General features: G+C 57.7%; 1 protein-coding gene across 3 annotated transcripts in view; it reads right to left on the bottom strand.

Annotated features, from left to right (window-relative positions):
* Window positions 1-348: 348 nt before the first annotated feature.
* The window catches only part of LOC100409974 (plexin-D1), a 51,257-nt gene continuing 23,706 nt past the window's right edge, over window positions 349-27,899 (bottom strand). Inside the window, exons 9-36 of one of the 3 annotated variants that reach the window (XM_035273792.3) lie at window positions 23,161-23,265; window positions 21,026-21,115; window positions 20,724-20,817; window positions 19,641-19,795; window positions 18,898-19,049; window positions 18,131-18,230; window positions 17,901-18,040; window positions 16,970-17,137; window positions 16,802-16,892; window positions 16,330-16,593; window positions 16,080-16,229; window positions 15,103-15,217; window positions 12,457-12,564; window positions 12,259-12,371; window positions 11,306-11,410; window positions 10,636-10,766; window positions 10,096-10,294; window positions 7,996-8,142; window positions 7,691-7,847; window positions 6,733-6,836; window positions 6,582-6,645; window positions 5,762-5,796; window positions 5,406-5,510; window positions 4,676-4,839; window positions 3,502-3,649; window positions 2,165-2,305; window positions 1,719-1,793; window positions 349-1,568 (exon numbers count right to left, since the gene is read on the bottom strand). In XM_035273792.3, the coding sequence (XP_035129683.3) occupies window positions 1,452-1,568; window positions 1,719-1,793; window positions 2,165-2,305; window positions 3,502-3,649; window positions 4,676-4,839; window positions 5,406-5,510; window positions 5,762-5,796; window positions 6,582-6,645; window positions 6,733-6,836; window positions 7,691-7,847; window positions 7,996-8,142; window positions 10,096-10,294; window positions 10,636-10,766; window positions 11,306-11,410; window positions 12,259-12,371; window positions 12,457-12,564; window positions 15,103-15,217; window positions 16,080-16,229; window positions 16,330-16,593; window positions 16,802-16,892; window positions 16,970-17,137; window positions 17,901-18,040; window positions 18,131-18,230; window positions 18,898-19,049; window positions 19,641-19,795; window positions 20,724-20,817; window positions 21,026-21,115; window positions 23,161-23,265 (3,537 nt within the window). In that variant the 3' untranslated portion in view covers window positions 349-1,451. The remainder of the gene's footprint in view (window positions 1,569-1,718; window positions 1,794-2,164; window positions 2,306-3,501; window positions 3,650-4,675; window positions 4,840-5,405; window positions 5,511-5,761; window positions 5,797-6,581; window positions 6,646-6,732; window positions 6,837-7,690; window positions 7,848-7,995; window positions 8,143-10,095; window positions 10,295-10,635; window positions 10,767-11,305; window positions 11,411-12,258; window positions 12,372-12,456; window positions 12,565-15,102; window positions 15,218-16,079; window positions 16,230-16,329; window positions 16,594-16,801; window positions 16,893-16,969; window positions 17,138-17,900; window positions 18,041-18,130; window positions 18,231-18,897; window positions 19,050-19,640; window positions 19,796-20,723; window positions 20,818-21,025; window positions 21,116-23,160; window positions 23,266-27,899) is intronic. The other 2 variants (XM_035273793.3, XM_035273794.3) reach the window with 2 other exon arrangements.

The following is a 27,899-nucleotide window of genomic DNA, read 5'->3' as shown; positions in this document are numbered from 1 at the left end:
CTGAGCCTGGTTGCTGTGTCTGTCACATAGGGACGCTAGCACGCTCCTCGTGGGCTTGTTAGAGCTGAGGGGAGGAGCAGGGCCCACACAGTTGCAGGCAGCGCACAGCAGCTGGGAAATCTTCCTGGATGTTCCGGGGTGTCTTCAGAGCTTAAGGAATGTCAGCTCCAGGCCAGGCCCATAGCATGTACACAGCCTGTACCGTCTCGTTTCATCTCCGTGACTGCCCAAACCTCAGAGTGCAGCGGAGGCAGGAGGGACGGCAGGCTCCCTCCCTCCCTCTCTCACAAACTGGTAAAGAAACTATCTCACCGATTGGCTATCTTAGGACAACGGTTGGAGCCCACAGGAGGTTTGCCCGTCAGGCTTTTATTATAAAAAAGATACCAGAGTCCCAGCTGCCCTCCTCCGGCCCCCATGGGCTCTGAGCCAGTCCCAACACTGGCTGAGTTGACTTCAAGGGGCCGACATGGCCCCTCGGCCACATAGGGTCGCTTCTGGCAGGAGCGGGATGGGTGGTGGTCTCAGGCACCGGGGGCGCTCTGCCAGGTCTGCCCGATCTCTGGAGCAGTCTTTTCCAGTGTTGCAGGGGGAGCCTCTCGGGACCCTTCCCCGGGTCCTCTGCGCAAGCGGCAGCTATTCACAGTTGGTGCATGATACGTTTTTTTTTTTTTAATATATAAAAGCTTTTTAAAAAAAAAAAATGTGGTGCTATCTTTAGAAACACTTCCAGCAAGAGCAAGTAGCCCAGCTACAGCCTAGGTGCATCCTAACCCCTCTCCTTTCCCTGGAGACGGGGCTCTCAGCTCCTGTATTCCCCACCCCTCCCCTCCCCTCCACCCTTCCTGCTGCTGGAGGAGCCCACAGAGCACCCCTTGGCATGGGCACTGCCCACTCTACCAACAGCCGCCCAAGCAACAAAAACCTGACACTGCTTGAAAGTGTCTGTGGCCAGGATCCTCTTTGGGTGAGGGGAAAGTGGTGATGACGTTTTGGTGGTTGAAGCAGAAACCAATCAAAGGCCGGTTCAAGGACGGCTCCCTGCCCCAGTGTAGATGAGGTAGAGTTTCTGGGCTGCAGCCTCCTCTCCCCGTCTTTGTGCTTGGCTGCCTGGTTGCTCGGGGCTCTCAGCAGCAGGACCAGCTGGGCGCTGCGGAGCGAGTGGGTGGGCACAGTACAGGCCGTGCTGGGCAGACGGGGGAGCCTGACCAGCTCTCTGGCCCCCGTCCCAGAGACTGATCTGGGAACCAGGTGGGAGGGCATGGAGGTCCCCAGGGGTCAAGGCTGAGCACCTCTGCCTGGCTCAGAGCAGCCCCTCCTCCTGCCCCCGCCCCAGCCGTCTCTGCTCAGTATTTCCCAGCCTGAGTCACAGGCAAGGGGTGGAAGATCAGGTCGAGCCCCAGCAGGCATCTTGTTTCCCCAGCAGCAGCCTGACCAGCTCTCCGTGTGTCTCAGGCCTCACTGTAGCACTCGTAGATGTTGTCCTCCATCAAAGCCACCACCTGCTCAAACTTGTACTGCAGCTGTGTCCTCCGGGCCGTGGGGTTGGCCTCTAGTGCGGCCATGATCTGAGGGGAGCAGCGGAGTCAGCCGGGCCCCTCGCGGGGGAGAACGCACCCCTGAATGTCCACCACCAGTGGCGGCCATCCTGAGATGTGTGTACTTGAGTAGGAAGCTCCCCTGCCCCGACCACAGGTGCCTCACCCTAGGGCACTCACCTGTGGCCGATACCTCTTGGCGTATTTATAAATCTCTGCCGTGGCCACATTGGTATTGAATTCATTCTGGTATTTCTACAAGGAGGCAGGACGGGGAGGAGGAGGAGAACCCAGCTGTCAAAGCTGAGCCACACCCCATCAAAGCCAGCTTGTACACAACCCCCCAACTCCCCACGGCACAGTTCACCGACGAGGCCCCTCAAGTCCTGCAGATGAAGATGGCTTCCCGGACCCTGAAGTCCAGTCTCCTCTCCGTCCAGAGGGTGCTCTCCTGCTCCCACGCCCCAAGCTCTGGGAAAATGTGCAACGAACTTACAGGCCAGCAAGAGGTCACAGCTGCCTGAAATGCCCACTGTGCTCCCTGCCCTTATTCCAGTGGAGGCACTGAGGCCCAGACCCCCAGCTCCGATCCTGCAGCTCGTCAGGGCCCCCCCAAACCTCTGTACCCGAGACTCCTCAGCCAGATGGGCGTTCATCTCCTGCTCGCTGAGCGGCGTCATGTCCTGGATCTGCTTGTAGTAGCGCTGCACGATCTTCCGATACTCGGGAATCTCCTTGGCATAGAGGAGTTTGTTGGTTGGCGAATCCTGGGCAGAGAGGAGTGAGGGGGTTAGATGGCCGCTGGAGAAAGGACAGATCGGGTTGTTTTCTAGATAAGCCCTCATCCCTCCTGCCACATAAGTGACCTTAAGCAGGCCCCTGAGGCCCGAAGAGGCTCACCCTGTCACTGAATGTCCCCTACTCAGCCAGCCCCAGACCAGGGGCTCCTCACTGTGCTCTGTCTGCCCCACCTACTTTCCCCAGGACTATCAGGACAGTGACCTGCGGGAGCCCTACTTCTTTCAGGAGGAACAGTGCACAGACTTCGTGCCAGCTCTTTGCTGCATGCAGCCCATTCCACGTAACAAGGATGTGTCCTTGACAGGTGATAGGTCTTGGTGGCTAGGATTTCTGGAAGCCTGAGTGCTGGCTCAGTGGAACATTTCCCACCACATGCTCCTAGCGCCCGGAAGAAGTGCCAAGGACATTCCCAGTTCTTTGTCATGGGCATCCTGCCTTCTGAGGCAGTACGTGAGAAGCAGTGGAGCAAAGGCATTTTCTTTCCCATGGTCCGTCTCTGAAATGCATGGGCTAAATGCAGGGCCATGCACGCCCTGGACCAATCCTGCAGGGCCAGCTCTAATCATGCTGTCTCATCCCTACTCACAGCCACCAGTGCTCTCCTGCCTCCCTGTCTTTGCCGGTGTCATTCCCTCTGCCTGGAAGGCCATCTTCTTCCATCTCCAACCTCTAAAGCCAGACAGAGCCTGGTGTGCCCCCAACCCACTGCATGATCTCACAGCTCCTAGCCACCCGTCACCCCTCTGTCCACCCCTTCACTGAATGCTCGCTTGAATGGCTCTTGACTTTCAGGGGCTGCTGGCCAGAGCTTAGTCTGATTCTCAGACGACATTGTGCCTGGCCAAGCAGGTTGTCTACACCCATACTGGCTTTCCCACACCGGGTTTTGGGCCTCAGTTTTCAAAGCCAGTGCCAAGCACAGCTATGGCAGGTGCCATTGGTCTGCAGTGACACAGTTTCTGATGGAAGGTACCGGCTTCTAGGTGCCTCCCTGTCTGAATGACTCACTCATCCCACACCCGCTAGACCTGAGCTCTTTTTTGGTTCCCCTCCCAGGAAGATCTCTGAGGTCAGCCTCAGAGAGCCGAGGAGGCCACCCATGGTCAGCACCCCACTCGCCCCGTGCATGGGCCCGGCCTGGTCATTCCTGGGAGCAGCCGACCTTGCCCAGCTGCAGGTCAGAGATGGAGCAGGCATCGATGAAGGCCTGTGCGATGACTGAGAGGCAGGCGTCAATGTGGTCCGTCTTATCGATGTCAAAGACAAACTGGGGGTTCTTCAGGATGTTCACCCAGAACCGGAGAGGAAGGCTGTGGGGTGAGGTAACAAAGGCCATGAGAACCCACCCTGAGGGTAGGGTGGGGGAGGATGCAGTGGAGGGACAGCCTTGGAGGAGAGAGCTGGCATTGTCCCTCAAGGGCCCGAGGTGGAGCCTTGTCACAAGATGTGACCTTTGGGAACGTTAGTTTGCCCATCTCTGGCCAGCTGGGGTGGCAGTGGGGCCGAGAGCCGGGTTTCCTGCTGGAGCAAGGCAGGAGCTGCAGGGCTTAGCTGGTCCACCCCCGCAACCCCCTGCTGAGCCTCCAGCCAGGTCCTGGTTCTCATTAGAAGCCCCCCACCCTGCCAGCCCCCAGCTCCTCCCCCAACCCTTGCAGGCAGCAGGAAGTCCAGCATTAGCAGAGTAGCTGTGGCAGGGATGCAGGGGCCAGGGCCTGGAGTGCTGGCCTTGTCCTCAAGAGGCCAGAGAGGGTGAGCAACACCCACCTCAGGCCACCCAGTGACTCAGCAGCCTGGGCACGTGCACCCCCAGAGCTCTGGGAAGCTGCTCTCACTGCAGAGAGATGCCTGGGCTGGAGGCATTCTTCCCAAGGCTCAGACTGGGTTTCCAGCAACTTCTCGTGGGGGTGTGTGACCCCGACAAGCTAAGAGGTGCTTCCAAGCAGGGCTACCGACTGGGTAGGGGATTCAGGTCATGTGGGGCTGAGCCTGGCTCTACTGTCTCAGGGCCGGTGTGGGCTTGAGCAGGTGTGCTCATCTGTGAAGTGGAGCTAGTGGTGCCCACCTGAGAGGCGTGTGGGAGAATGATAGTAAGGACAGCCCCTAGACCGTGCCTCCTGGGCACTCTTCTAGTTAATTCCTACCATTAACGTGGGTGGCATTTTACAGCTGGATGGAGGGGAACTGAAGCACAGAGAGGCTAAGTCACTCATCTGAAAGCACACAGCTGGGAAATGGCAGAGGAGGGCTTAAACCCAAGTAGGTGAGGCCAGAGGCTAGACTCTGAACCCCCTGCCACAGGGGCCCCGACGGTACAGTGAAATCCGCATGGCCCCCACCTGTTGGTCTTCCAGATGTGTAGGGTGTCCGGGTCGGAGATTCCCCTCTTCTCAGCCTGCTCCTCCAGGAAGTCAAAGAAGTACTTTACAGCCAGCGGGGGCTTGTCTTCACGGATACTCAGAATGGCCTTGAACAGGTCATCCAGAAACTTCTGCAGCGTGCCCTGTAGGGTAGCAGGGTGGCCACCATCAGCCCCAGGCCATGTGCAGAAGGCTAGTGGGCACCCTTGGTGGCTCTGCAGAGCTTGAAATGCCCAGGCTGCTGAATGAGGAAGCCACATGGCATCAGGCTGGTCACCAAGTCTATCTGGCCTCAGTATTTTTGTCTGTGATAATGGGTTAGCCTTCGAAACTTGCTTCACAGAGGCACTGGAAGGACCAATCAAGGCACTGACACAGAGTCCAGAACTGGAGGTGCCAGGGTATGGGCTGTGGGGTGGTGGCACTGCTACTGAGCGTGGAGTGTGTCCTTGGGGACATCACTGACCCCTCTGGGCCTCTGCTGTGACGTTACGTGGACTAACGTAGAAGTGTCTGTCAGGCATTTTTCCTGGCAGCAATGGGAGGAAATGCCTCCTCAACTGAGACCCTAAGCATTCAGCCTCTTAGCTCTCCAGCCCTCCAGTTCCACAAGGGAAACAGGAAGAACTCGCAGCCCTCTCCCAGCCAGCCATGTGCACAGCTGGCCCTTGTACCCACTGCACGGAGGGGAGACTGAGGCTGGACCCACCTTGGTGGACAGCAGGCGGGTCAGGTAGATTTCTGGGAGCACCTTCTTGCGGTGGCTCTGCCGGTGAGACTTCTTGGGCTCTGTCAGTTCGTCCGTGGGCGGCACCTGGGAGGCCAGGCAGTGGTCAGCATCCGCACCAGGCCCCATCCTTGGCCGCCTGTGGGAGGTCTGGCTCTGCCATGCTTCTTAGCGCACAGGGCTGTGGTTCCCTCCTGATTCGGGGCCCCATCCCCACTCCTCCACCCCCAGCCTTTCCCGGGGCTTGGAGCACTTTTCCCAGAGGCCCAGGGCCACAGAAAGCCAAGGCCACACCCACTGAGGGGCCGGATCCCCTGGGGCTGAGCTTGGGCACTCACCAAATGGAAATATTTCTCTGTGTCCAAGTCTTTCACTGTGAGAGGAAGAACACAATAAATAAACATGAGAGAGGAGAGGAGAGAGAAACAGAAACGAAGACAGAAAGACAGGGAGAGAAACAGAGACAGAGATCCAAACAGGCAGAGAGAAGAAGACGGAGGCGCAGACACTCACAGGGAGACTGAGCCTGGGAGAGATGGAGAGAGAGAGGAGAGAGGTCCAGAGACACACAGCCAACAAGGCAGAGTAAGGCAGAGAGAGAAATACACACACACAGTGACCACAGGGATGGAGGGACTCAGAGGGAGGGACAGAGGAGGAGGGGCCCGGGGAGGCAGGGCAGCTGCCTCCGCCCACCCCTCTGGAGCCCAGAGCTCCTGCTGGGGGAGACCTGAGATTCTGCCCCCAACCTCAGTAGGGGACCCGGAGACCCAGGAGCCTGGGCTCGCAGGCCTGCCAACCAGGCGGCTGTGCCATCTGAGGGTGTGGAGGGGACTTGAGGCAGGGACATGGCCCCAGGCTGGATTGGCATGCTGGCTCCCCTCTGGCCTGGCCACTGCCCAGACCTCCTGGAACCACTTCCTGCCCTCCCCGGGACTCTCTCCAGCTGCCGCTGGAAATCGGCTTGAAGAGGCCTGGTGCGGGTCCTGCCCAAGCAGTACTGGGTCAGAGGAGCTTGGCCCCGCCCAGCCCCCACCAAGGAGGCCTCAACCCAGGACAGCCCTGCCTCTTGGAGCCTCAGTTTCCCCACTGGGGCATAGGATGGAAGCCCCCACCCACACGTAGCCTAGACTCCCTTCCCATGTGCACCCACACTACCTCGGCCCAGTGTGTTGTCCTTCTTGTCTATAAGGCTCATGGCCAGGGAGGCACCTTCAGGGATCTGACAAGAGGGGAAAGGACAAGGTCAGTGGCCAGAGGCCGGGGTGGGGGAATGGAGGCTGAGGACTGAGTGGGGGCAGCACTGCACCTTGTAATGGGCCAGCGTGTTAAGCTTCTTGCGGCCGTCTTCCACCACTGAGGTGTCATCCAGGTCCCGAAGGATGTAGCTCTGTGTACTGGAGGCGAACCACTCTGGGGGACAAGGAGTAGACCATCAGGGCCTGGGCAGGGAGCTGAGCCTGAGGGGTAGGTACCGGCCCAGCCACACAGGGAGAGGCCTCTCGCTATCCCCATGGAAACCGAGGCAAGCCATGCCTCTCTCAGCCTCCATTTTCCCATCTGTAAAATGGGGAAGGCAGGAAATGAGCTGGGGGAGAGGGTGTGAGGGTACAAAGTGAAGGTGCCAGGATGGAGGACACCAAGGAGAAGCTCTGGAAGTGGCCTTGTCTGCAGGGCTGCTCATGTTACAATTTCGATGAAACCCTTGGCCTCACAAAGACTCACAAAACCCACTCCGTGCCGGGCGTCATAGCTCACCCCTGTAATCCCAGCACTTTGAGAGGCTGAGGGAGGAGGATCACTTGAGCCCAGGAGTTCAAGACCAGCCTGGGCAGCATAGCATGACACTATCTTTACAGAAAGTAACATTAGCTGGGTGTGGTGGCACACACCTGTAGTCCAAGCTACTCAAGAGGCTGAAATGAGAGGATCACTTGAGCCCAGGAGCTGAGACTGAGTGGTTGCACTCCACCCTGGGTGACAGAGTGAGACCCTGTCTCAAAGACAAACCAACCCACTTTAGGGGTTGCACCCCTCCTTTAGGAATGAGGAAGCCGTTCCTGAAGGCTTTTTGCTGCTGCCCTTTACTCGCCCACACTGCAGGACTTGTCTCCCACAGAGCAAGAGCTTCTGGCCGAGGGGCTCATCAGATCCTCTCCATGTCCCCACGTTCATGCACCATGCCAGGTAGAAGGAGTTTTTCCGTCAAGGCAGGGGCCAGCCCCAGCTGAAGCAGCCTGATGGGGCTCCACCCCATCCCCACCCACCGAGGTCGACATCCTCCACGCGTGGCCATTGGGAGTAGGGCACGTTCTTGCAGAAGGCCTCCAGGATCTTCTCCTTGACCTGCGTCAGCGTGTCAGTGTCCATGGCCCGCACGCTCAGCGAGTCCATTCCGCAGCCCTGGAAGGACACGTTCAGGTTCTGCAGGGGAAGGCGGGAGAGAAAGGTCAGTGAGTTGCCACCATCACCATGTCGGTGCCCAGGCAGCAAGGCCCTGCCCAGGAAGGCTGGGTCAATGCCGTAAGGTCAACGCCCCAGCCCTGGGACCCTCCCAGCCCTGCCGGCTCACCCGGGGCTTGGCCTCTATGTTCTCCCGCAGCAGCCACTCCTCGTTGAGCGTGTATCGGGCCTTACCCGTGATGGCATCGATGGAGCCCTTGTTGATTTGCTGCTTGATGGCGCACAGCAGCAGGAAGAACGGCTCCCCCACAGTCTCCTGGGGGGCATGGGGCTGTTAGGGCTAAGGCCCCCTCCATATTCCAAGCCCAAGTCTTGGGCCAAACACCTTCACACCCCCATCCCCCAAACCCTCCAACAGTCTGTTTTTGGATCCTGGTGTCAACATCCCTCTCCCGAGGGTGTCCCCACGGACCCTAAGCTCGTGTTCACTAAACACCACCGGCTGCGGGTGGCTGCGTTCACTGTATCATCCTTGTGTAGCCAAAGTGCCGAGGCCCAGAGAGTGCAAGTGACCTGCCCAGGGTCACCCAGCTGGGAAGTGGCAGGCCAGGACCCTGACCTGGCTCAGCTGACTCCCAAGCCTGTGACTTTCTATTAAGTGGGCAGCTGCAGGGGTGAGTTAAGGTGAACCTGGAACACCGATGTGGCCTCGACCCTACTCGCAGGCTGAGGACTGTGGAGTCCCAGGTGGAATGGGGCTCAATGCCCCTGCTCTTGCCCTTCTTGAAGGGAGGCCCTCCAGGCAGTGGCTCTGCTGGACCCACAGCCATGAGCCGATTCTCATGGCCACTGCCCAGCAAGTGACCCAGGTGTTCCACTGGGATAGTTTTACTTAATTACCCACCAAAATTGATTTTAAGAAAAGTTAAGTACACGATAGTGTTAGGCAGATTTGGCAAAGATTACAACGGCAGCATGCCAGCCTGCGTCCTGGTCTAGTTCTCCAGGTCTGGGGTGTGGGAGGCACCGATTCCCCGCTTTCTAGAGGAGGAAACCGGCTCACAGGGGAAGGCCTGGCTGAGGCTATGGGAACAAGCCAGGGGAGGGAGGTCTAGGGTCCACAGTGGCCCTGTGATTCCTGATGGCCCACAGCGAGGCAGCCCGCAGAAGGTGGAGGCACCCCAATGGCCCTGCCTCTGTTCCACCCTACTACCCCCTCTTCCCAGGAGGAGCTGTGGGGCTCCTCTAGGCCCATTTGACAGAAGGAAACCAAGGCCCAGAGAGGGCAATGAGTAGCCCAGAGTCACACAGCTGGGCTGTGCCAAAGGTTGGACTCAAGCCCAGGACATGCTTGCTGGGTACAGTGGCTCACCCCTGTAATCCCAGCACTTTGGGAGGCCAAGACAGGAGGACTCCTTGAGCCTGGTAGTTGGGACCGGCCTGTGCAACAAAGCAAGACCCCCATCTCTTCAATAATTAAAACAAAAAACAGAACATCTGAGGCCCTGGTTCTGGGCTCCAGCCAGGCCTTTGCCTTTCTCCCACAATCCTCCAGGCAGCCCTCTAGCCTCTGCCACCGTAGGGCAGCTGGATGGTGGGACGGGACCAGAGGTTGAGCAACCCCTGCTCTGCAGAGGAGAGCTTAGGGGGTCCTTTTGTCGGAATGCAGGAGACCCTGGCTACCTGGCCCACCCCCTTCCCAGCCTCTGCTCTCATCTGGAGGATTCTCCAGCCTTCTTTCCATTTCTTCCATGAACATCTCCTCCTCCCAGCTTCTGCCCTTGTGCAGTACCCAATACCTGGAGGACCCTCCCCACCACTCCTCGCCTGGCTTGCTCCCTTAGGGCTCAGCACTGGGGTGCCTGCTCCAGGAAGCCACCTTGAAGCCTCCAGACAGGGAGAGGCATTGCGAGGTACTCGCCCCTAGGGCTGGAAGAGCCTCAGGGGCCAGCCAGGGGCTGATTTAATCTCCTTAATCCAGAGCAGGAAGGGCTGGATGACTGCAAAAACCACAAATGGGACAAGGCCCCTGACCCAACCTCTGTTATGCGCCCAAGCATGCGTTGAGTGGCAGGTCCAGCCAGGCCTCCCCTGGGCTGCGGCTCCCCCTTCGGCTTAACAGGTCCTATGGGCCTGTCTCCTGCAACACTCCTTCCTGGCAGAGCTGGCCTGAGGGTGCCAGGGAAGGCCTGGAAGGCCTCGGGGTCACTGCTGCTGCATCCCTGGCACGTCCCCCACCTGGGCTCTGCCTGTCCCCGGGCGGCCTCACCCGCAGACAGCTGTACATGCAGATGGACATCCAGTTGGTGAGCATCTTCTCCACCACAGACTCTGTGCGCCGCAGCATGAGCTTGGGGTTCTTGGCGGCCGAGGCATCGATGAGGTCCACCAGTAGCTCCTTCATGATGCTGGTGTAGTACTCCAGCTTGCCATGCAGCGCGATGGTCAGCAGCGAGGCCAGGCTGCACCTGTGAGCGGGAGGCCAGTGTCAGCTGCGCCTTGAGGCCCTTGGAGTTGGGGGTCCCGAGGCTTCAGTGCTGCTTCGTCCCTGGGCTCAGCGGTCCCAGGAATGCCTGTGTGACTGGGTCCTGCAGATGGGTGAGTGGGGCTGGAATCTGCCTGGAGAAAGAGCCACCTTCTCCTATGTCCACGGCAACCACCGTGCCCCATGAGCCCAGGTCTTAGGTATCCAGGCCCAGGAAGGGCTGGAATATGGGGGCGTCAGGAGTCCCAGGATCCAGGACCTGATGCTGTGTGGCTTTGGACAGGCCCCTCTCCCCTGCCCCTCGCTAGTCTGTCACAGCCTGACCTGTCGCGCACCGCAAAGTCCTTCTGTTGTTCCAGCGCATGGACAAAGACGATGAGGAAGTGCTTGTTGTTGAGTAGTGAGGAGAATAAGCTGATTCCTTCTTCCATGTTGGGCCGGCAGCTCTCAGGAATCTGTGGAAGCAATTGGTGACGGGGTGTCCAGGGGGGCCCAGTGTCCCTGCCTAGCCTAAAAGCCAGTGCTTATGACGGCTGCTTGTATGCCTCCTGGGATGGGGAGCTCACTACCTTTCATGGTGGATGCCTCCTAACTCCTTGTGACTTGTGACTGAGAACAATGGCTCAGTTGAATTGAAAAGTGGGGCTCACAGAAGGGTAAGGGTGCCTGGAGGTAACCCAGCATCCCAGTATGGAGGACTCTCACCTTCCATTCTCTAAGCAGCAGGTGGAGTGGGGTATATGGGGTGGGGCAATCCTCTGTCCTCTCTACCTGGCCTGGTGGGGTGGGGGGAGGGTCAGCACGTATAACATCCTGAACGGCTGCCTGAATGCCTCCTGGGATGGAGGGCTCAGTACCTTACAACGGCAGATGCCTCCCACCTCCATGCCACAGGGATCAATGAAGGGATTAGATCAACCGGAAAGGGGACCCAGGAGAAGCAGGGCTGCCCTGAAGCAGCCCACACTGTGTGGGCTGGGGGGCGGGTACTCACCTTCCACTCTCCCAGCAGTGGGTGGGTCTCCTGCACCTGGGAGATGCCCTGGGAGTTGAGGGTCTGGGAGGGCAGCACATAACGCTCTTCATAAAGGGAGGAACACTGCAGAGGCAGACCCCCAGCATCTCAGCGGGGCTGGAGACCCCCTGATGGCATGCAATGCTCACTCACACAGAAAGGGGCACCGGCCTGGGCTGCTGGGGGAAACTGGCATAGCATTAGCCCCCCATAAAGAAATAAGAGGCAATGGGCCAAGCCTGGGGGTCGTGAAATTCCAGGGGTGTGGCCCCACAAGAGAACACAAGGCTTAAGGGGAAGCAAAAGCAGCTCTGTGTGCAATGGGGGAAATGGAGGCAGAGAGGCTGGGAGTCTGAGCTTTAGCCTGAGGCTGGGAAAAGCCAGCTGGAGGATTTCATGAAAGATGATGTAGTCAAACATGGGCTTGTTTTAGCCACTGTGTGGGGAACGGTGTGGACAGGGAAGGGAGGGTGGTACCACTAGGAGGTGGAAAAGGGCAGTGGACCCTGGAAGGGCAAGGGCGGGCAAGGGCAGGCATGGGCAGCATGGAAGGGATGGGGCAGGAGCCCAGTGGACAGGAGGAGGGGGTATAGAGACCAAGGGAAGCCTGGCTGGGAAGAGGCACAGGGAGGAGAGAGGCTGGCCTGGGGCAGCCCTGGCCACTCTGTCCCACCTTGACAAGGGGAGAGGGGCTGCAGCTGGCTTCCATATGGACAGTTACATATCAAGTGAGTGGAGAATGAGAGTGGAGGAGAATCTGCCCCCCACCGTCTGCCCCATGGCAGGCCAGGGGAAGTGGCCGGGACTGCTGTGGACAGCTGTGCAAGTTTGGCACTGCTCAAGGGACTCTCTAGACTGGCAGGGACCAGAGAGGTCCAGTTGCCCTGAGGTGGCCAGCACAGGTTCAGGGACAGGCTCAGGCTGAGGGTGACCTTGGGGAAGAAGGTGCGGGTCACGAAGTGCTTATACTCCAGGAAAGGGATGCCCTGGCTGCGGTTCAGCTCCTTGGTCAGGTCCGTCATGTCTGTCTGCAGCTCAGCGAAGCCTGGTGGACACACGGACAGCTGTGAGCGTCTTTTCCCCCAGGTGGGAAAGTAGAGGCCCAGCCCTGCAGGGTCCCAGCCCACTACCTTTGCGAATTTCCTCTCGGATCTGAGATTCCATCTCCTCCATCTGTAGCAGCGTCTTCTGCCAGTAGCGCTCAGCACGTCGGCTCTTGGTACAGAAGACGAACAGGGCTGTGGGCAGTGGAGAAACAGGTGAGGCCTCCAGCGCCCTTTGGAAAGCCTTTATTGGAGCCTGCTATATGCAGGGCCTGGGGCTTTGCTCACTGGCCCTGGCTCCAGCTCCTATGGGCAGGGTGTGGGAGGAGGACACCCTGCAGTCCTCCCTCCCAGGCAGTGTTGGGATAAGGGGTGGGGGGTTGGGGAGAGCTCTCCCACAGGCAGAGGGCTTGAGGAATGGCCAGCAAAGCAATGGCTGACTTGCCCTTAGAAAAAGAAATATGTAGTGTTATAGCTCTTTTAGAATTTGTTTAGCCCCCTTTATAAAAAAAAACAAATGTGTGTGTTTGTGTGCGTGTGTGTGTGTGTGTGTGTAAGTGGTTAACAGTGGCTTTCCGTGGGTGAGAGGATTCGAGGTGACTTCTGCTTTCTTTCTGCTTTTGAGCATCTTCTGTTCCTTCTACCATGATCAGGTGTTACTTGTAAATTAATAAACTTTTAAAAGCAGATTACAAAGCAGTATTACATTATAATCCTTTTCTGGGGAGGGAAGGAGTATATATATACATATATACAATATGTATAATACATAAATATATATAAGGTATTAAAATATCTATTAAGGCTGGGCGTGGTAGCTCACACCTATAATCCCAGCACTTTGGGAGGCCAAGGTGGGCGGATCACCTGAGGTCAGGAGTTCAAGACCAGCCTGACCAACATGGAGAAACCCTGTCTCTATTAAAAATATAAAAATTAGCCGGTCGAGGTGGCAGGCGCCTGTAATCCCAGCTACTCAGAAGACTGAGGCAGGAGAATCGCCTGAACCTGGCAGACAGAGGTTGAAGTGAGCCAAGATCACTCCAGCCTGAGCAACAAGAGTGAAACTCCATCTCAAAAAAAAAAAAAAAAAAATCTATTAATATATGGTATTTTCAGAAAAGAGACTGGGAGGGAGCATACAAAAATACACAGGGTATTAATGATGGGTATTTTTTTCTTTTATCTTCTTTCAGTTTTTCCAAAAAATTTCTGCATTGAATATACTCATTTAAAAAATAAAACAGCTTTATTGCGATATAATGTACATACCATATAATTCAGTAATTTAAACAGTATACTTCAATAGTTTCTTCTTTTTTCTTTTGAGACAGAGTCTTGCTCTGACACCCAGGCTGAAGTACAGTGGTGTGATCACAGCTCACAGCAGCCTTGACCTCCCAGGCTCAGGTGATCCTCCCACCTCAGCCTCCCAAGTACTTGGGATTACAGACGCGCACCACCATGCCCAGGTAATTTTGTAGAGGTAAAGTTCTGCCATGTTGCCCAAGCCGGTGTTGAACTCCTGGGCTCAGGTTATCCATCCACCTTAGCCTCCCAAAGTACTAGGACTACAGGTATGAGCCACGGTAGCCGGCCTAATTCAATGGTTTCTAGTATATTCACCTAGTTGTGCAACCACCACCACTAACTTTAGATCATTTTTACTGCCCCAAGAAGACCTGTTTCCATTCAGCAGTCACTCCCATTCATCCTTTCCCCAGCCCCTGGCAATCACCATTCAGCTTTCAGTCTCTATGGATTTCCCTATTCTAAACATTTCAGAGAAATGAGAACAAGTGGACTCAGGAAGAGGAGCATCACACACTGTGGGCAGTTAGGGGGTAGGGGAGAGACAGCGGAGGGTGGGGAGGGATAACATGGGGAGAAATGCCAGACATAGTATGCACCTAAAGTAAAATAAAAAAAAAAAAATGGCATCATACAATACGCAGCCTTCAGTGAGTTTTCTTCCGGTTAGTGTCACATTTTCAAGGCGCATGCCTATGGTGTCATGGATCAGTACTCCACTCCTTTTATGGATAATTTTCCATTGTATAAATAGATCACATTTCATTTAACTATTTATCATTGACGGACATTTGGGTTGTTTTGACTTCTTAGTTATTGTAAATAACGTTGCTATAAACGTGTGTACAGGTTTTTGCGTGGATGTGTTTTCATTTCTCTTGAGCAGATAGCTAGGAGTGTAATTGCTGGGTCATAGGTCATAGGGTAATTCTGTTTCACATCCTAAGAAACTGCCGAAGTGTTTTCCAAAGCAGCTGCCCTTTCTATATTCCGTCCAGTAGCGTATGATGGCTCCGGTTTCTCTGCTACATTGAATCTATTGCTCTCATGACCATTATTTTGACAGTGATATAGCCCACCAGACATGTAGGTTAATTTTCCCTGAGTAACCCTCTCTTAAGGCCCTTCAGTAGCTCCCTATTGACTGGAGAACATGGTTCCAAATTTCTCTGCTTGGCATTCATGGCCTGGGCCCAGCATATCCCCCCCACCACCTACCATCTTCTACCCATTGGTGCACTGGTGCTGGAGCCGGGTCACACCTCCCCCGACCTCTGGGTGCCTAACCTGTTCCCACGGCCAAGCCTTTGTTCAAGCTGTGCCGAATCCCCTCCTGCCTTCTCCCATCTGCCAATCTTCAGCAGGGCTGGGACAAGGTGGCAGGCCTGCCCTCCAGGGTATCCTGAGGGTAGGGCTCCTTACCCACCACGGAGAGCAGCAGCAGGACGCTGCAGATGACGATGGACACGATGATGGCTGTCTCGCTGCCCCCCAGCTGCAGTGTGGCGATGGTCTGGTTGAAGTTCCCTACCTGGATCTGTACAGAGGTTGGGGAAGGGGGTTGTAGCTTTCCTGGACCTATGCTCTGGTTCTGCTCCTCACTTGCTGTGTGGCCTTGGGCGAATTACCTAACCTCTCTGAGCCTCAGGTGCCACATTGATAACATAGAGATAACAATGTCCGCCTCCTGGGGACTCTGGGAAGGCTAAATGAGGGCTTGTCAAGCCCTTGGTCCTGGGCCTGGCACAGGTGACTCAATACAAGGATTTTTATTGAGTGTGATTATTACTGCAGCCTGGGAAGAGTGGTGGATGAGGTGCTGGGTGCCTGGGTGCTGTCCCCAAGTATCTGCAGGGCTGCCCTGGGACCAGGGGGCTGGTAAGGCGTTAGGACTCAGGGTAGGACTGGAATTGAGGTGCCTGTAAAAGGGAGCTTTCCCAGTCAGAGCCATCCTGGGGTGGCATGTGCTACTTGGGAGAGAGTGAGCTCCTCATCCCAGGAGGCATGCAAGCAGATACAGTGCAGAAAAGATCCCGCCTTCTGGTCTCTCGCTGCTCTTCCTGCTCCCCTGCCCTCCATGCCTCTACCTAGTGCCTGGCAGTCCAGGCTCTAGGATAGACACCAAGTGATACAGGGACAACTTCTTATGGCTTCTGAACATCCAGCCCCATCGGGTCCGATGGGGCCCATCACTGACCTCAAGCAAGTCACTAAGTTCTTGGGCCTCGGCTTTCTCATCTGTCAAATGGGGGTGTAAAGCTCTGCTTTGCTTTGCTGGCCTGAGCTACTGAGCATGAAAATGCTCAGCGAGTTCAGGTGCTGGGTGAGGGGCAGATGCTTGGCAGACAGGCCAGGGCTGGGGGCTGGGTCTGCCCTGCTCTGGCACCCCATCCACTCACTGTGATGGGCAGCTGCCCCTCAGCCTCGCCCAAGGACTCGTTGACCGAGCAGTGGATGACTCTGTCAGAGACAATCTGGATGTCGCAGCTCACTTGGCCTATCTTGACCTGGTACTCGTGACTCTGGAGCCCCAGACTGTCCTGCTCCTTCTGTGGATGCAAAGGGGGGCACTCGTGGGGAGGTGCTCCTGAGGCCCACGGCTCAGGCTGGCTCTCTCACCCCCGCCTACCCAGCCCCTGAGGCGCTCACATGGATGACGAGGGTGAGGGGCTCCCCGGGGTGGTGCTTGATCCACTTTTCCCTCTTGGCTGTGGAGAACTGTGGGTTGGGGAGGTAGTCCAGGTGGAACCTGCTGCCCTGCTGCGCCTCCTCGGGGTCCAGCAGCTCCTCAGCCACAGCCAGCTCGTCTGCATAGGCCCGCCCATTGATGAAGAAGTCCACTGGCGCTGATGCGTTGCTCAGGGCCCCAGGGGATGGGCAGGTGATGAGGGTGGAGTTGAGAACCTTGCAGAGCTAGTGCAGGAGGGCCAGGGGCCAAGGCAGGCATGCAGGAGGAACGGACGGATGGATGTGGAGAGACCCGGGGAATGGGGTTTGAGGAGACACAGAGGCAGAGAGAGGAAGAGGGGACGGAGACACAGTGAGAGGAGACCTGGTCAGTTAGGGCCCTGGCTGTGCCTGGGCCACCCCCTCCCACCTATCAGGCCCCCAGCTGGCTCACCGTGGGCTCCCGGCCGATGTGGTGCACGGTCATGGACACATTCTGCACCATGTGGAAATGCTCACCGGCCACCGTGATGGTCCTGCCGCCACTGTGGGGGACAACCAGACCCATCAGTCCACCTGTAGCCCCAGAGAGCCTGGGGGAAGGGTGAGGTATCAGTCTCACCTGACGGGGCTGCGGTGGGGACTGATGGCTGTGATGACTGGGTTCTCTGTGTACCAGAATGTGAGGTTGCCGTGTACACAGTCCCCACGCTCGAAGCGCACACACACGGGCACCGGAGCTGCCAGGGCTGCCTCAGGCACGGTGCAGGCGACGCTGGTGTCTGTGCGCCTGGGGGAGTAGCAGCTTATCAGCAGGGCCTGCTTCCTGCAGCTCACCCACCGCCAAAGCCCCCGAGACCTGGGGCACAGGCCCATGCATTTGGCCCGGGGTTCAAGGCCTCCTCAACTGGTCCCAACTCAACTTCTGCCCTGTTAGCACCCAACCGTTTCCTTATACTTCCAAATTCTGCCCCATCCCACCTCCACTGGGAAGCCTTCCCAAATCTCTCCTGTCCCCACCCCTGGTGAAGCCTCTCTCCCCAGATCCCTGAAGGCATTGACTTTTCTCCCAGTCCTGGCCCCGATAGATGTTCCTACTTCCTGTGGGTGTGTCTGCCCTTCGCCTGAGAGCTATATTGGGCTCCTCTTGGTGTCCCCAGCAATACCCATTAGTAGGGTCTGGTACACAATAAATGCACAATAAAGACAAAGGTGTTTCCCCACGAGGCTCCAACCACACCCTGCCACTCACCACACCCCTGGGCCAGCCTGAATATCTGAGTGTGCAATCAACACCATTCTCATCACAGCTGTCACTTATACAGTAGGAGCACCTACTGCATACCTGGCACAAAGCCCTTCTCCCAATTACTGGTACTATTATTACCACTGAGGAAACTAAGGCTCAGAGAGGGGAAGGGGCTTGGCTTAGGGGACACAGCCAGTGAAGACCCAGGTGACACTTGGCTCAAGGATGTCACCTCCAGCCCGCCAGTCCCTGAGCAGGTTGATTTCTCTGGGCTGGAAAGGGTGGGCCAGGCCTAGGGGCTTACATGAGCTCCCTGCAGGGGTCTGTGTCATTCATCAGGACCTGGAGCTCGGAGCCCACGTGGAGATCACTCCCATGGATGGTGATCCTGGTGCCCCCAGCCTTGGGGCCCATAGCAGGCTCCAGGGAGTGGACCAGGGGCAGCTGTGGGAGGAAGGCAGGCATTTGAGCCTTGGGCCAGCCCCTGGGAGTGTGTGCTGGGTGGGCTGGATGGTGGGCTGCAGCCCCCCTTACCACATAGGAGAAACGGTCCCGAGACTTGCCCTCCTTGGAGGCGTTCACTGTCACGACATCTGAGAGTAGCCCTGGGGCTGGCCCCGTGACACACACGATCCTGAGGGGAGATGCTGTGGTCAGTGGGGGCAGCCAGCAGGTCCTCAGCCTCCACAGCCACCCTGGAGCCAGGCTAAGGGATCATCCCACTCCATGCCACACTTCCAATGCCTTATAGGTATAATTCACCCCATGAGTTTCCCACCCTTCTGCAACTGTAAGAAGAGGAGGTGGGTAAGATGGTCTCTGATCACGAGAATGTCTGCTGGACTGGGCTGGTAGACGCGGGTTCTTCCTCATGCCTGATGCATGGCCTCCCGAAAGGAAAGCCAGCTCAGTCTCTGCTCATGCACATTGCCTAGGGCCCCTCTGGGCAAGGCCCAGATCTCTAACCATGCCAGTAGCCCCAGCCTTTCTTAAGGGGAAATGATTTTCCTCAGAGCAAGGCTTAGGTGGAAAAAGGGCTGAGCTCGGGCAGCCTGTGAGGGCTTCCCAGAGGAGTAGGCATCAGAGCCAGAGCTGGAAGCATAAAGCAGATGCCCCAAGCAGAAATGGCAGGATGTGTGGTGGGAACGGCTTTGGCACAGGGCCAGAGGCCCACAAGCAACAGGTTGCCAGAGAGCAGCAGAGTGAGGATGGAGGACAGGGAGGGAGGGAGGGGGGAGGAGGGCAGAGAGCAGAGACTGGCACTGTTGGAAAGGGTGGGCAGGGGCACTGTGGCTACTCACTCCTCTGACACCGTGTATCTGTCAGGCAGTGGCTCACAGGCCATCCCACCAATCCACACGCCATGGGCCACGTCACTGAGCCGCCGGCCCAGGTTCCTGCCTCGGATGGTCAGCAGGGTCCCGCCGTCCAACGGGCCACTCAGGGGTTCAATCTGCCAGGTGACCCGAGAGAGGGACGAATGGGGTCTGAGGATGGGAGGCCAGCAGGCTTCTGACCGCAGTCATAAGCACTTAGCAGGGCAAGGCGTGCAGACCCGCTGCTTAAAGGAAGGTCTGGAGGCCCAGGCAGGGCTGGGACTGTGACCGCTTGGCAGGTCACTGCGCTGCCAAGGAGAACGTGGGTGTGCGTTACTGAGCCCACATTGGCCTGGGGACGCCACTTAGGGGATCTCCTGGAGGATGCTGAGGTCAGCTCCCAGGGGCCATGTCTGGTCACGTCATTGGTAGCTTTAGTGATCACGGTGTTCCCAAAAATAACAACACTCAGCCCTCAGCGTCTCCACCATGCCACACTTCCAATTTCCTCTATGATAATTTATTCATTTCCTTATTTATTACTGTCCACCTCCCCCACTGAAATGTCAGCTCTGTGAGGCAGAGCACTTCCTTTTGTTCACAGGTGATCCTGCACCCAGGTGCTGGTGTGTGTGTCACTGAGTCCCCAAGGAGCGGGACCCTTGTGGGTGCTGCATATGTGCGGTGCTGGTGTGCAGGTGCCACATGACTCCACAGGGCTTGCTTACCTCACGGATCTCAGGGGCAGGGCAGGTGCCAGGCAGGGGCTGCAGGGGCCCCCGAAGGCGGCAGCCATCACTCCACACGCACAGGTGACCCAGGTCCTCACGGCCCAGACACTGGGAACAGTCGGGGCTGCCAGTGGCGCAGTTATAGACCACAGCTGAAGAGACGTGGGGTAGCTTGGTCAGCCCCGCTCTCAGAGTGCGCCCCAACAGCAGTGTCCCCTTCACACTCACCAACCATCACTGCAGTGTCCCACCCAGAGGCAGTCCTGGTTCTGGGGGTCAGGACCCCGAGAGGTTCTTAGCCCCTTCCCCAAACCCCCAGGGCCTGTGCGTGGCGCAGTGCCCACTTGATTGATTTCCTTCCCCTCACGGACTCCAGCTGGAAGCCTCGGGTCAGCCTCACTTTATGGAGAAGAGGCTGTGGCTGAGAGAGGAGGGACTCACCTGAGCTCACAAGGCCTGTGGGTGGTGGAGCTCTACCCAGGCCTCAGTGGGGCTGATCACCCCTGGTGGGGCCCCAGGATACTGGGGACCCCTAAGCAATGTGGGCTCTGAGGACTCGGGGGCTTCAAACCCTCCAAGTAGCCCAAGGAGGAGGGCAGGGAGGGTTCTCCAGGGCCTTGGGTATCCAGGGCTGTTCTGGGGCCTTCATGGTGGGAATCTGGAGGGCACCACATCCACCAGGGATGCCTGAGACTCCCCATGAACAGAGGGGCATCTGGAGAGTTGACCCAACACAGACAGTCCCAGCAACTGTGCAGCCACCATTCGAGGGGTGCGGGGCGCTGACCCTGCCCCAGATGCCACGCTCAAGGCTGGGCTAGCCCTGGCTCAGCAGGTCCTCACAAGCTCTGCAGAGAGACTATGTCCTGTTTTGCATGGGCACAATCAGGCTTGGAAAGGCAGGGGAAAGCAGGCATGGAGACTCCAAGGCCTGGAGCCTAGGACAGAATGGCAGGGCTGAGATGTGAGGCTGTGTATGTGCTGGGAACAACATGGGGACATCTGTGGCTTTGGGGCAATCACTGGAATAAGTCCCGAAAGGCTGAACCCCACCCCCCGCACTGAGGCCCCATGGCCCACCTTTCATGGGCTCAGGGCTGTCCAGGAATCGGGCTGGCTGCCCCTTTAGCTGGAGACTGAGCGGGAACACCTGGCTTTTCTGGGTCGTATGCAGCTGCAAAAGGACGGAAAAGAGCATGGCGGGTGTGGGCAGTGCCTGGGGCTCTGCTGGGGGTGGGTGTCCCAGAGGCAGATGAGGGCGGGGCTGCTGGGGATGGGGATGGGGGAAGCAGAAGGTAGAGAGGGGCAAGGCAGGGTGAGGGGTACAGCATCTGCACTAATGCAGGCCCACCCTCCACCCATGCTGGAGTCACCCCACTCACCACCACCTGGTCACAGCGGACGATGGACTCATTCACCCACACAGCCTCGAAGACCTCCTCCAGCCCAAAACTACACTCCAGGGCTCCACCCTGTGGGAAACAGATTGGGAGGCGGGTTTGAGGAGAGCCAAGCCAGCATGCATCGCCCTCCAACTCCAGCAGGACAGCATGGACTCCCGTTGGAAAGGTAGGCTTGGTTGAACTGTCAGTCCTTTGCCCGGGCTGTCCCGTCCCCCCAGATCCCCTTCCCGGCCATCACATCCAGTGTTTGAGGGAGGCCAAGAATGTAAGAATGCCAAGAACTTTGGCCTCGTGCTGTCAGCACCACTAAAAGCCTCTCCGGCATCCCCAGTGGTCCAGTCCAGGGGCCTTATATTCAGCTCCTTAGGCGTCACTCCCAGGGGGCTCCCCTGCTCTTTGAGCCTTACCACCGCCTACCTTGCCCTACCAGGCTCTGCCCAGATGTGCCCGGGCCTGGGTTCAAACCCCACCTCTGCCTCTTCCCAGCTGTGTGACCTCATACAAGTCGCCCCCACTTCTCTGAGGCTTGGTTTTCCCACCTGGACAATGAGAATAGGGTTGCAGGGAAAACCGGAAATTGTGTACCTCAGAGGGCTGCCCACTGTAGGTGCCTAATATGTGCTTTCTATCATTAGTATGCAGGAAGTATCCAATGATGTTTGTGTCATGGCTACGCAGGGCTTGGTTCCCCAGGCTCATCTGGCCCTCTCAGGAGCAGCACCAGTACTATTTGTTGAGTGAACAGACTCAGGTTTTGTGTATGAAGCCAAGCCCCAGCCAGCTGCGTGGCAGAGCTTCCTGTTTATGTCCCTGTGGCTGGCAGATGTGACACTCTGAGGAGAGTGCAGGTCAACCTCCCTGTTTTTTGGGGTCCCAGCCTGGAGGCTAACTCAAGAAAGTGGCTGCTGACGGGGCCAAAAACCTGTGTTGTCCCCTGCCATGCTGAGCTGGAGATGGGTCCCTCTGAGTCCTCAGCCACCTCAGGATAGCACAGTCAGCTGTCCCAGGCCTCCCCAGGGTGTACGCTCAGCAAACAGGCCCCCCACCGGCAGCCTTCAGTGTTCTCAGAGCAGGCCAGGGGGCAGGAGGGCAGGCACCCCTGCAGCGCAGTCAGAGTAGAGGCTGCCCCGCCACACAGCTGGGAAGAATCGGCAGGACTCAAGTCAGGCTCTCGCCTCCCCATCCCGGGGCCCATGAGCCATCCTGCCCACCTGCCCAGGTCCCTAGCTGCTCCTGGAGGCGCTTGACCTAACTCTCACAGGGTTGGGCTTGAGGGCTGAGGGCAGGCCCCACCCTGGCCTTCCCAGGGCACCAGCTCCTGCTGTGAGGCTTCCCAACACATCCCAGATGCCAGGCACGTGGCCCCCACGTGTGACAGCCCTCACAGGCCTCAGTTCCTCCCTGGAAGCAACAGATGGTGAGTTCCAGAGAGCTGGGGAGGGGGGTGGCTGGCATGCCTCCAGGACTCATCAACGCTTCCCACCTAAGATGTGCCTCCAGGAGGGGACCAGAAAAGAGCTGCGTCCCCACCCCCAGCCCAGATGGTGAGGGTGGAGCTGGTTGCAAAGAGGAGCACTGGATGGGGAGTCCAGGGCCAAACACAAGTCCAGCCCTGTGCTGTGTCACCCAGTATCATCCACTTTTCCTTCCTGGGCCTCATCTTCCCCATCTGGACAATGAGAAATGGGATGGTTGAGGGGTTCTTCGGTCCTTCTGCAGGGAAGACCGAAGCCAACCACAGGGTAGTGGGCTTGGCGGTGGGGGGTGTGTCCAGGGTCACAGCTGAGGGTAAGGGAGGGCAGGATAGGGCCCAACATGGGCAGTGTCCACCCTCCAGCTGCAGCACGGGGCAGGACACCCTGGGGGCACTGGCTTCCTTTTGGCAGCTGCTGGCACCTGGCTGTCCCCCTTGGCCTGGCCCTCACCACTTCCTCTTCCTGCTTCCTCATGTGGAATGTGGAAACTCAGAGAAAGCAAAGCAAAGCCCATACAGGAACCATGGTGCTGCGGCAGACCCAGAGCGGGGGTCACACCGGGACAAGGGGGCGGTTGGTGACCTGCGTGCTCCCAGCCCCCTCCTGGCCCCACCCGGGGCTGGCCTGGCCTCTACTTACTTGGAAAAAGGCAGCGTTGGCCAGAGGTACCAGGATGTTCTGGGAGCCACCCGTGGGCACGGGCGCCAGGGGTGAGGGCAGGGTCCGGGGGCAGTCCTGAGGGCTCTGCAGAGGAAACCAGAGGAGAGGGTGACATAGGGGCATTTCAGAGAAGAGGCAGGACTCACTGTGCCCCAGCCTGCCCCGTGCGGTCCTGACTCCCTGGGGAGAAAACTCTGTTCATTCAGTCCTAATGGCCACTACCACCACCTTGTGCCTCCCACCCACCACTGCCTTCCAATCTATGGGCAGGTCGCATTGGCCCCATTTAAAGATAAGGAAGGTGGGCATAGGCAGATGGATAACCCGCCCGGTGGTGGGCCCAGTTTCCTCCACGAGTGCTCCCGGGTATCAGAGGAAGCTGGTAGGCTGAGCTCCAGGCCCAGCTCCTCCCCTGTCTCTGGGCCTTACCTTTCCCAGTAGTAGAACAGGGGGCTGCACCCACTTCCCGAGACACCCCTAGGGCTGAAACTCCAGCTTCCTGACTGACCCATGTTAAGCAATTCAGAAAAGAGAAATCTAGAGCTTCCCAACAGCCCAGAGGAAAGACACAGGGAGGGCTCCGAAGGCCAGGAGGATATTTCAGAGGGCCAGGTACCACCGGTCTCCAGGGGACATCCCTCTCCATGGACTGAGTACAAGTCACAGCCTCTGGGTGAACATGCCAGCCCCAGATACTCCCAGGACAGGCCTGGGCTCTTGGAGGCACAGCACATGATTGGCCCTTGTTTAGTGGTGAAGTCACTGAGGACTGGTGAGGCAGCTGCTTCAGGGAGGGAGGGAGGAGCGGGGAAAGAAGGGAGGAAGAAGGGAGGAGGGATGGAAGGGAAGAGGAGGAAGAAGGGTGGAAGGATGGAAGGGGAGATTCTGAGCCTCTGAGAACAGTGAGTTGCCTGAGGCAGGGCACAGGGCTGGACCCTGAAACCCCAGATGCCTGACTCTGCTGTCCTCTGAGCTAGGGCACGTGTTAAGATGCAGACATCCAACCCCACTGCAGGGATTCAAGACTGTCTCCAGGCTCCTGAGGTCCAAGCCCCACTGTACAGAATAAGAAACTGAGGCCTGGGGGAAGGGCAGAGACCAGGGGCAGGGCTATTCCGACCATGTCCCACTAGTGACTGCTCTGAGCTGGGAAGTACAGACCCCTCAACCTGCCCTGGGTCCTCCAGTCCTGGTGGCTCCAGTGAGCCATTCCTGCCTCCTCCCAATCCTGAGTATGACCTGCTGGGACCATAAGCAGAGCAGAACTGGGGACCTTGGAGCAGCCACACCCATGCCAAGGAGCCTACAACCACCCTTCAGCCCAGGGGCTTCCTACTCTGCCCTCCTGCCCAAGTCTGGTTGCAGAAGGATCTGGGTTAGAATCAGGCCAAGAAGCAAAAGCGCCCATGGGCCACGTGTGTCCACATGAGGTCACTTGGCCTGGCCAAAGGCCTTGGGACAAAATGTAGGGGACTTCTTTATTCTACATCAGATAAGGGCAGGACAGGGACTGATTCCCCTCAGAGACCCCAGCCCAAAACCAGACCTCGAAGGGATGCCAGTGCCCACAACAATAAAGATGACAATAATGGATACTGTGGCTGCTGCCCGATCACTAGCCCTCCCTCTGCCGGGACCGTTCTGAGCACTTCGCACTCTGTATTCTGCTCCCAAGCAGAAGGTAGACGCTATCATTACACTCATTTTACAGAATGGGAGACTGAGACACACAGAAGCAAAACAGTTTGCCTACGGTGAAATGGCCAGCACAGGAACACTCCAGTTGTCCAGAACATTTGCTGACCACGAGGCCAGAATGGTGAGTTCTCCAAGGTACAGGGCCTGATATAGACCTCAGGAGCCTTGGCTGGAGAAGCAGCATAGCCAGGTCCGGGTGCTGTCGGCTCCCTGGGCCAGAGCACACGAGCCACTGACCCTCTCCAGGCCTCCGTGTTCCTACACCGAGGAAGGGCCCTCTCTAGGCAAAGCCCCCAGACAGAGCCAGCCCCAGGCCCTCTGCAGACTTCAGGCTGCCCTTCTGTGCTGTGTGTAAACCCTGTGGGATCCCAGGGCATGGAACCCACGTTACCACTCGGGCCTCCAAGCCACTGCCAGGTCTGCTTTGCACCTGGCAGGGACCCAGCCTGTCCTCCTGGCCCCAGCCCATTGGTGGGGAGGTGCCAATAAGAAGCCTGAGGTGTGAGAGTCAGGGCAGGAGGCGTTCTCACAAGAGGACCCCCCACAGTGAATGATGCGGGACCATGCCCAAGGGCCACCCCACTTCCCTTGGCCACTTGTAACCCATGGCCAGGTGGATATTCACCCCTATTCTACAGAACCGTGGCTGAAGGAGCCCTGGCGGCTCTCACAGGGCCTCTCCTAAGCTCTAAGGGGAGAACTGGTATCCCACACCATCAGGGCGCTCAAAGATCCAGGGACCCTGAATCGCCCTGGCCTGGTCCCTCCCTACCTCTCTGCACCCCCAGGTGCCCCCACAATTGCCCCCATGTTCCTACTACTCCACTCTCTCCACTGGCCCCTCGTGATCACCCACCCCTATGAGTGGTCCTTGGGAAGCCACCCCCAGGGAAGCTACCTCATTCCTCCAGCACCTGCAAACAGGGTGCACATCCAGCTTCCTCCCTGCCTTCCCCAAAGCTGGAGCCCACCTTCCAGCATCTTCCACCTCCCACATCTTTCATGTGGGGACCATGAGGGACAATGGAAACGTGACGGGAGGCTCAGGCCCTAGCACCTCCCTTCCCAGGGACACTTATTCCAGCTCCTGAGGGGCTACCCACTATACGCCCAGAGACCATGGCGCCACTACGACTAACTGGCACTTCATTAAATGCCAAATTAAGCATCAGTTCAGAGCCTCGTACAAGCCTGGGACAGAGCTGCCTCTTCTGCTAGATTGCAGTAATTCTTAGACAGCCCTTCTCCGTGCCCCCAGCCCAGCTCCTGGCCTGGAGAACTGCAGACCCGGGGACAGCCATCTGAAAGGGCACTGCCATGGAACTGCCTCCCAGCTGGTGAGCTCCTATGCATCTCTTAAGAACTGGCACAAAGGTCCCCCCTCAAGAGAAATCTCTGGCCTACCCACACAGTGACCCTCAGTTCCCAAGGTGTATGGTGGCTTTGTAGTGAGTACCTACTATGTGCCAAGTATAGAGCTGGTGCCTAACGGGCATAATTCCAGATCCCCACCAAAGCCCTTGAGGCAGGTCCTGTTTTATAGATGGGGAAACAGAGGCATAGAGAGATTCAGTAGCTTCCCCAAGATCACACAGTCACAGTCGCACCTGAGGCTCTTGGCTCATGATGGGGAGGGCAGGACTAGTCCAACTTGGTTCTTTCCCAGGGTCCAGTACTGACTAAGGCATAGAGCAGTCATTCAATAAATGCTGAACAGACTGTGATGAGGCTGGGTCCTCCTTGCATCCCTGGGTTAGAGTACAAAGAGCAGGCTGCTGCCTGCTTCACACTGCCATCACCGAGCCCTTGCTGTGTACACAGCCCTGGGCTGGGGGCTGGAAGGAAGATGTGGTTGAGATGGGGGCCCCAAACAAGAGCAGGAGTCCTAGTGGGGCCCTGACTGTGGAATCTGGAGGTCCAGGAGCAGCCCAGGGCTCCCCTATGGTTTAGCTGCACAGACTCCACTGGGCTCCCCTCCCGTGCTGGCAGCCCCCGTACCATGCCCCTCTTTGAGTTAAGCATGGCCCCTGCCAGACTCTTCTTCAAAGCACTTATGGGGGTCAGGCAGGAGGTGCTCCCAGTCCCTTCCTTGGCACCTGAGAAGATTCTCTGAGCCCAGTGCCAAGAGGCTGGGGCAGCAGAGGCTCTGGGCACTGAGGCTGCTTCCCCAGGATGTGTGCCCAGAATGGAGCCCCAGTGACTTCCTTCTGTAGGGAGCCAGGGCACCAGGTGCCAAGGTCGCTACCTCAGTTGTGCCATCTGGAAAATGGGCAGGAGCAGCTTTTTCCTGGAGAGATGAGCTGCCGAGGCCCTGGTGCGCCACCCCAGCCCCCCTCAGTCCTGATATGGGCCAGGTCTGAGAGGAGACGAGCTGTGATCTTAGGATCCTGGCACATCCCACCCGGCTAGGCCTTATCACAGCAGCCAATGTCCCAGGCATCCCACTTTGCCATACCTGGCATGGGCTGCAGTGGCCTTAGAGGGTTCCTGGGCAAAGGTGAGAGGCCACCTGGAAAGTGAACACGTCCCAGAAGCCAAAAAGGGGCGAGATATGTGGCATGTCCATTTTTACTGTATTTTTACACTAAAAAGCCTAGATTGATCCATTTTTACATTTCCTCCTCTTGCCCCTTCTCACCATTTAATCACCGTTTAGTTGATTAAACCCAGCTGCCATGCAGCACCGGGGCAGGCCTGGCCCCCAACAATCATGGAGTCAGACTGCAGGCCCCTAGGGACTGACATGAGCACAAGGACCCGGGAGCGTGCGGTTTCTGAGGCCAGGCTGTCCTCCCTGTCCAGGGACAGCTGCAGCACCACCTGCCCTTGGGACGCCACTGTTGGTGCGGAAACCCAGGCAGGGCCCTTTCCACCCAGTTCCTGATTTTCAGAAGAGGGGAGAATATGGGCTCCAGAGGCAGAGGGACTTGGGTTAAGGCCAATCTGGTACTGCCTGGCTGGGTGACCTTAAGCAAATCACCTCTGTAGGCCCTGAGGACAAATGAATGCCCTGAACACCT

This window comes from Callithrix jacchus, chromosome 15, assembly GCF_049354715.1.
Source record: "Callithrix jacchus isolate 240 chromosome 15, calJac240_pri, whole genome shotgun sequence".
NCBI classification, from domain to species: Eukaryota; Metazoa; Chordata; class Mammalia; order Primates; family Cebidae; genus Callithrix; species Callithrix jacchus.
The sequence above is the reverse complement of the archived record's forward strand: the minus strand, read 5'-3'. Positions and strand labels throughout refer to the sequence as shown.